Here is an 8,301-nt window from a genome sequence, read left to right on the forward strand (position 1 = left end):
ACTTATATATTAGTTTTGCTCACATCATCAAACATTTTTGAGTTTTATCTATACAACATAAACATCCATATGAAAATGTATTTTTAGATTAAAATATATGTAAATATAAGTCATTTTTCTTGCAGGGATTTTTGTATACACTTTACATGCAATTATCCATCGATCACTAGTGATACCGGTAGACAAAGGAAGAAAAAAAACAGAAAGAAAAAGAAAACGATATAAATGCTAATAATTTGATTTAAGAGTAGTTTTTTTTTTTTTTTTTGGTTATGTGCAACAAGTGAAAAGAAAAGAAAATTTGCTAATGTTTCAGTTACCTACATTTTCACAAGAAAGGTCACTCAAATTGACCTATTAATGCAAAATTGAACTCTTGAATTTTACTTCTCCACTGGATTCTTGAACTATAGTCTAATCGATTGGCTCACAGAAACAACAGTTTGAAGCATCAATAACTGAATTGAAGGATTATGCTTTACTTCTCTATTGGATTCTTTAACTATAGTCATACTCATTGATTTAAATTTAATTTTTCCCTAGATCAATGAGTGTTACTGTACCTAGCTAAGACTGGATACCAGACAAATTTGTTGAAAATTAGAAAGACAATGGAAATTGAGAAATTAAATTGCAAGGCAAAACTTTGAGAAGTAAGGTGTAGACATCGTTTAGCAACTTTATATAAGAACTATATTTATAGAGCATAAACATGGAAACAAATATACATAATAAGAGCAAACTAATTAGCCTTCCAGTGATGTGGTTCTGAACCTTCTCTTTCTATGTCTTGGTCATTATTTTTTCCCCCATTCAGAAGGAGGGAAAAATGCTACCTCCAACTTCAGTGAATAGTGTTGTGGAGAGCATTTGGTCCACTTCAGCTTCTACATTATTAGTTCTCTTTGCAAATCGACCCTTTATGCGGGGTCTAGTCTCTGCATAGGCCTTCCTTGAGGCATACCTTATTTTCTTTTCAAACTTTCTTGTCTTCTTTTTCTCTCTGTATCTTAGGACTCTGGCCTCTCTATCCATTGGTATAAGATGTGAAGGCAAGGGAAGGGGAGGAAATAGGTCACATGTCCCTATTGAAGACTTTGAGTGAGACATTGAGATTTCGCTTACTGTTGATTCTGGTACAACGCCAACATCCATTGATGAAACCGAAACCTATATTTAAATGAAATACAAAATAAGTTAATTATCATAGAGTAGAGTGTGTAGGAAGTTTGAGAAATTAATCAACAAGTTGACAAATAGAATAGAAGGCACCATAAAGGGAAAGCTCTTCTACACAACAAAAATTAAATAAAAATATGTATCTCAAGCCAGAAAAGTGAATGGGAAATTAAAGGGGTAGGCAAATAATAATGGAGTCACATGCATGACATGGGAATGGAACTAGAATAGTTGAGTTTGCCAGCATTTCCAGAAAAAAGAAACTATTATGAACCCCACTTTGGTTCCAAAAGAATGTCGAAAGCAGAGAAACTACCCTTTGAAGGAAAAGTCAAAGCAAAATCAAATAGAATATGAACTCTAGCCCACCAATCACATGCACCTTTTTATTTATTTATGAGAAATAGGGTTTTTTAATAAAAAGTCAAGATTAATATCTCTTAAATATGCACACACCTCTAACCTAACAGATGAATGATCCAAAGAGTTTGGAAAAAGAGAAAGGCCAAAAAAACCCCTTACCATAAAACAACAAACTAAACCAAAAAGAAACTCATAATTCATAAAAGTAAAAGGAAGACCCTTACACTTTGACTAAGAGAACCATCGTAACTGAACCCAGCTTTTGAAGAGTCAAAGTCCAAACCAGGTTGAAAACACTGCGATTGTTGTGGCACTTGAACTGGAACCACTGCATAGTTCTGAGGGAGAGTATTGTAATTCTGCTGGTTCTGATAAACGTTGCTAAACGTGTTGTTGTGAGCACACGAGTTACAATCCACAAGGTCAAAATCTAAATACTCATCACCAAACAAAAAACCCTCGTCATCACAGCCATTCTCCTCCTCTATACTTACCTTCACAGGATGAGGCAACAGCCACGAAGCAGCTTCGACCTCATCCTCGTACTCATCAAAAACCTCTTCTTCCTCCTCTTCCACCTCACGAACGCTCGCGAACCCGACGTTGTTGTCGGGTTCATGATGAGGTTCGTGATCAACGAAGAGGAGGGACCCAGAGATGGGGAGAATAGGCACGCGGTGGTGGCGGCTAGCGAGAACGTTTGCGGAGTGGATGTCAGCATCGCATGAAGAACAAAGAGAAGCTGCGTCAGCTTTGCATAGAAACGCTGCGGGAGCACGCTCGCACGCTTCGCACACCCACACACGCTCGTATCTCGAGGCCACACGGTTGGCTGCGTGGACGCGAGCATCACAGGATGAACACAGGTACGCTGAGTCTGCATGGCAGTAGAGCGTGCATGGGGCTGAGCGGCACGTGTCGCAGACACGTGACCAGCTGCTGGTGCTGCCACCAACGTTGTTGGTGCCTTCCTTCAACATGTTGTGTCTGAAATGAGTAGTGAAGAGTGTGATTGGTTGGTTTGTGACTTTGTGTATGTGTGTGAGGGGGGAACTAGTTTGGAGGAAGCTGGGAAGGGAAGTGAAGTGGGTTTATGTTGTGTTGTGTTGAGTTGGAAGTGAAGTGAGGTGAGTGAGAGTGTGAGGTGAACCAAGTAGTGTTGGGGGAGAATCAAGGGTGCCAATGTGGCAACAAGTTAGTGGCGTTCACAAGTTCTTGCTTATCTTGTGGTTGGTTGTGTTTTGGGGTTGAATAGGAGAGAGAGAGGGGGTTTTGTTTGGACCCTTCTTTGCCTTTTGGAATCATTAAAGACATGTTGAGGGCTTTGTTCATATTGTCATGGGGCACAACTTGGGAGACACGTATTATTTTGGGTCCATGTAGAATCTATCTATACATGCACCCGTCAAAATCCCTCTACTTACCAATCTCTTCATAATGTATTTGGCTGTTAAATGATTAGATCACAGTCTGTATTTTGTAAGAATTTTTATTTAGTTGTATTATTATTAAAATGGGTTAAATGTTATGTGATATATATATATATAAGTTTATTATACAAGTTTGTTAAGTTTTATGTGAAGTTTAATTGATTTAATATTTATGATGAGTAAATATTAAGTTGTCTTTTTAAGAACAATATTGTGATTATATATTTACTATAAGATGTCTATAAAAATAAGTAATTTATAATCGATAAATATTACTGAGCTAATATTATTAAGCTGTTCTAAATATATTCTTATATCAATTCGTTCAATATCACTGTTAACCATTGATTTGTTATAGCTTATATAATTATGCAGACTGTAGACTGTAGTGGAGTGCATGTTAGTATGACATCACCCTCTTTTCTTTTACTTCTTTGTGTTGACATGCAAGTGCACACGATTTTGAAGGATGTTAGTATGACAATACCCTCTTTTCTCTTACTTCTTTATGTTGACATGCATGTGCACACGATTTTGATGGACAAATATGCAAGAATTATCCGCATGAAAACCTGGTTAATTTTATTTTTTAAGTGGTTAAAAGTAAATATTTGTATATAATTTATCAATATGTAATTAAAACAATGTTTTGTAATTATTGATATATATATATATATATATATATATATATATATATATATATTAGTAATTAATTTTTTTTTACAAGTTGTTAATAATAATAGAAGGTTATTTGTTATCTTGTGTGATTAACCGTGTAAATATGATTAACTTTGTAAGTAATTAAAAAAAGTTAAACATGATTAAGTAAGATTATTTAATGTATATGGATATAATAATGATATGAAGTTATTAAAATATTTATTAGTCCTTTGTCACAAGTAATTAATGTGTCATAATATCATAGGTAGTTTTTTTATAAATAAAATTCAATGATTTTTTTTTTAAATTATCGAATCAAAACTTGAAACTATTTTCAAAATAGTTCAATTTGTTGTCAGCTTAATTATATAAAATCCTAAATTCCTTTTCTCAATGCTTGGTAATTAAACCACTTCTTACATAATAAAAAAAAGGCTTGTGTATTTCACCCATTTCAATATAGGATTTTCAAGTTCGACTTTTCTTTAAAAAAAAATGAATATTTTATTATTATTTATTATAAAATTCTGTCAAAATTAAGTTGTTGCATTAAGTCAAACTCGGATATAATCTAAGCAAATATTTAGTATATTAGAAAATTAAATTATGACATCAACCGATAACGTAATTAAATTGTTAAGAGAGCATAATTAATTTCATTAAATCATAATAATCATGTACAATATATAAACAAAAATTAAAGATATTAACTTTTGAGAAATTGATTATAAAATGTGTATCGGTCAGCGGACACACTAGTAATCTTCTTGTATATTGAGGGTTGAACGGGAGCTTTGAGTTGCAATACAGGGGGGAGATACCTGTAAAAGGCACTCCGATACTCAAGTCAAGACAAATACGAATATCGATAGTAATAATAAATGAACAATAACCATATCTCGTTTTGTGTGACTATTTATACTGACCGTAATGGGCTTAAACGTGGTGGGCCTCGTTCCCTAATTACCAATTAGGTAATACGATGGCTAATGACAAATTAGCTCCTAACCTTGCATTATCTTTGTTAATTACGCGACTAGTTATAACAAGGTTCAATGATGACATCATCTTGGCATTTTTGGATTTCGGTTTGGTTAAGAGGGCAAGGGCGGTCACTCATGGAAGAGGGTCATGCATTTTGACGGCTGAGACGGTCGAGACGTTTGATTCTGGTGTATCAATTTGTTTGACCCATACTGGATGTTTTCGAGAGCCTCGGCCACTGGTATGGTCGAGATGGCCAAACTGAATACATATTCCTCGGTTTAGTGCCCCGTGTGGCGATCATATCTAGTATCTCTTGGCGTGTCGTCAGTCAATGAGACCAATAGGTTCGAGACGAGATGGCCAAAGGGTTTCACACTAATTTGGCTAAGTCATGAAATTGTATGCCATGTGGCATGTCACCTGCACAACACGTGGCCACACGTTCCCTCCTAGTACACAAGCCCCTTTGTCTTGAGGAGAAAAGCGACGCGAAGGTTACAAAATAATGAGATCGTAACGGTTGCAACGACCGCAACTTTTCAATGCGAGGCATTACGATTGGGGAATTCGAAGGGTTTTGAATCTTGAACCCTTGGACAAAACGGATCCAACGGTTCCCATAAATGCGTTGCTTTTAGGGCTCCCGCCCTATGGATACTACAAATAGTTGGTGGGGGGCCACTTTGCGTGCACTTGTGCTCTTGAGCCTAAGGTTGAGAATCGATAGTGACTGAGACCGAGTCTACCAATCCTACTTACTAAGAAGGTACGTGATTCTTATTCTGAATGTTCGATACTAAAATGGGTTTGCGCGTCGAGTTAATGGAGGTTAGTTCTTCTTTCAAGGACACGAGCGGGTCATCTTCTTCTAGGACCGAATTAGATTCTTTGTCCTTATTACCTACCTTATCTGGTGACTCTACCTTGGCGTCCAACGAACCCATGAGTGTTGAAGTGGTACAGAGGAACAGTAGAGACGAGGACGATGATGGGGAATCTTCGGTGTATGTTTTAGAGGGTCAACCTCAAACTATTAGGATCGCCTTGACAAGCTGAAAGTTTCCCCCCGTTGACATTCCAAGGTACAAGTGGGTTCATTAGGAGGTTGCGAGCATGCTCTCGCATTTCACGGATAGGGCCTCTATAGGCATGTTGGTTACGACCAAGAAGTTTATTAAATTTCGAGCTGATGAGGAGCCTTTCCCCATCATCTTACAATCGTGCTGAAGTGATGGAGGTCCCAACCCAGACTTTGTATTTTTGGGAATTGTAAATACCAATTTTTCTATGTGTGTGATTATTTGTTCCAATATTTGGGAAAACTTTTCCTTTTGATGGCTTTTTCGTGGGTGTGCTCAGGGTCTTGAACGTCACGTCGACGCAATTGCATCCAAACAGTTGGGCAGCGATGCAGGCATTTCGATAGCTGTGCCGGTTTCTTAACATAAGGCCGACGTTGTTATTGTTTTTTTTTCTACTACTCCTATATAACCTTCCGATAAGGCCAAGTGGATATCGCTTTTCTAAAAGGATTCATGTTTGCTTGAGCCGTATACTTCATCGTATAAAAGGTTTAAGGTGGGCTTTTTAAGGTACTGATTCGGCCAAACACGGGTAACAAGTACTTTTTTGATATTGAGGGGACTCCCTTGTTTCCTTTTTGTTAGAAAAGAATGGCTCAATCCAAGAGGGGGGGTGAATTGGATTCTATGACACTTTAAAAATTTTCAGAGTTCTTAGGATCTTTATTTCAATTCAAACTTTTCTAATATGAATTTTCAAAGAAGTTCCTTAAAGACTTGTTAATAAGAATGAATCCTATATGCTTTCTTGATTAATCGTTGATAAACTTCAAGGTTAAGAACAATCAATATGCAATATTTTGATTCAGTTTAAAACAATGTTATGCATACAAACATGTTAATCAAGAATACTCAAAGTAAAGGATAAAGTTAAGAGAAGATTGCACAAGTCTTTTATCCTAGTTCAGCCACTCCACATGTGACCTACATCCAGTCCTCAATCATAACCTGATCAAGATTTGTTCCACTATCTTGATGAAGAAGTTTTACAAGCATACCACACATGCATACACTTCTACATTCAAGATAATCACTTTCTTGACCCCAAGAAAACACCCCTTATAGAAACTCACTACAAGAATTCCTTACCACTTGAGAAACCTACTCAAGATTTACAATTATTCACAAAGAATTAAGGAACGAATTCACTTGGAATTCAGAAGAAAATCTTAATCTTTCTCTTTTCAAGAATGTGATGATGATGATGATCTTTCCTCAAAGCATTTCAAAAAAATGTTTTACTTCTTGGTTTCACAAATAAAACTCTCCAAGAATGTCACAAAGACTTCACAATCACGTTTTTCCCTTTTTGATTCTCTGTTTTATCTTGTTCTGAAGTTTCAAAATGTAAGAACTATTTATTACATTTTCAGAACCAGATAATCGATTATTTTAAAGGATAATCGATTATTTTGTTCTTCATGATTTCTGGAAATCAACCAAGAACAATTTAATCAATTATTTTGCAGGATAATCAATTATTCTAGAGAGTGATTCCTGGGATAATCGATTATTTCACAAATAATTGATTATTGCAGCAAGGTATCCTTTTTACCTGTTGCTGGAATAATCGATTATTTTGAGTCAGCTTTCAAAACTCTATTTTATGTCTCAAAATAACTTCTTAAGTTTCAAACACATCATCATACTCACTCTTAATCAGATTAGATAAAGATTAGCTCATGCACAAAACACACACATAAAAAATAAGCTCAACAAAACAATACAATTTATGAGCTACTCCTATTACACAACATAATAGTCATATTTCTTCTTGACTTTGTTTTTGACTTGTTGATGTCCTTGGTCAGCTTTGATCCATACTTTGTTATCATCAAAACCTTCATTCACCAGATGTGAGTTGATTCACCAATCTGAATCTCAACAATCTCCCCCTTTTTGATGATGACAAACCATACAAACCAAGCCATTTTGTTTTGCAAACCATAAACCATCTTTCCACATTTTAAATCCTGCAAAACAAGCTCAAAAAAACCTTTCTCCCCTTTTGGACATCATAAAAAACAAACCAATATATACATGTCCAAATTACAGATGTATGACCTTATGCACAATATATATATATATATATATATATATATATATATATATATATATATATATATGCTCAAAATTAATGTCACAAGACTGATTTAAGCATAACATAGGCATTGTTCCAATCAACTTATAAAAAAAAATTTGTGATCTTTTAAGCACAATAGCCATAAGCATCATATGATCAGCAATAATATCAAATTTTTAGTCAAAATCACAATGTGCAGTTAATTATCACATTTCAAAGTCCAAAAACATTATCAAATATGCCAGCAAACATCAATTACCACATAAAAAAAACAGAACATTGCACAATCAACCAACCAAAACAGAAATATCAACTCATTCTAAACACAATATAACAACAATAAACCTTCACATTGTATCAGAATATAAAGTGTTCAACAAAATAAGCCAAGACAATTTTTCAGAAATTAAACGAAATTACAACCCAATTAAAAAAAATAGAAATTTAAAAACTAAACTTCCTAATTCAAAAACAGAACACTAAATCACTCCGAGTCTTCAGGCATCCCAAGTTGAGC

At 35.1% G+C, this 8,301-nt stretch overlaps 1 protein-coding gene across 1 annotated transcript; it reads right to left on the bottom strand.

Moving 5' to 3' along the window:
• Nucleotides 1–607: 607 nt before the first annotated feature.
• On the bottom strand, nt 608–2,776 carry LOC109814412 (zinc finger protein CONSTANS-LIKE 2). The gene is made up of 2 exons (XM_020378827.3): nt 1,767–2,776; nt 608–1,170 (listed from the first exon to the last, which is right to left on the bottom strand). The coding sequence occupies exons 1-2, from the start codon at nt 2,520–2,522 to the stop codon at nt 814–816; spliced, it is 1,113 nt and encodes a 370-aa protein (XP_020234416.2). The 5' UTR covers nt 2,523–2,776; the 3' UTR covers nt 608–813.
• Between the last annotated feature and the right edge of the window lie 5,525 nt (nt 2,777–8,301).

Source organism: Cajanus cajan, chromosome 2 (genome assembly GCF_000230855.2).
Source record: "Cajanus cajan strain Asha chromosome 2, NIPB_CcT2T_4, whole genome shotgun sequence".
In the NCBI taxonomy this organism is placed as follows: Eukaryota; Viridiplantae; Streptophyta; class Magnoliopsida; order Fabales; family Fabaceae; genus Cajanus; species Cajanus cajan.

Excerpts from the sequence above, each read along its gene's own strand:
- LOC109814412 (XM_020378827.3), bottom strand. The coding sequence starts at position 2,522 with ATGTTGAAGGAAGGCACCAACAACGTTGGTGGCAGCACCAGCAGCTGG. Across the intron at positions 1,171-1,766 it reads ATGGTTCTCTTAGTCAAAGT|GTTTCGGTTTCATCAATGGA; the intron begins GTAAGGGTCTTC and ends ATTTAAATATAG.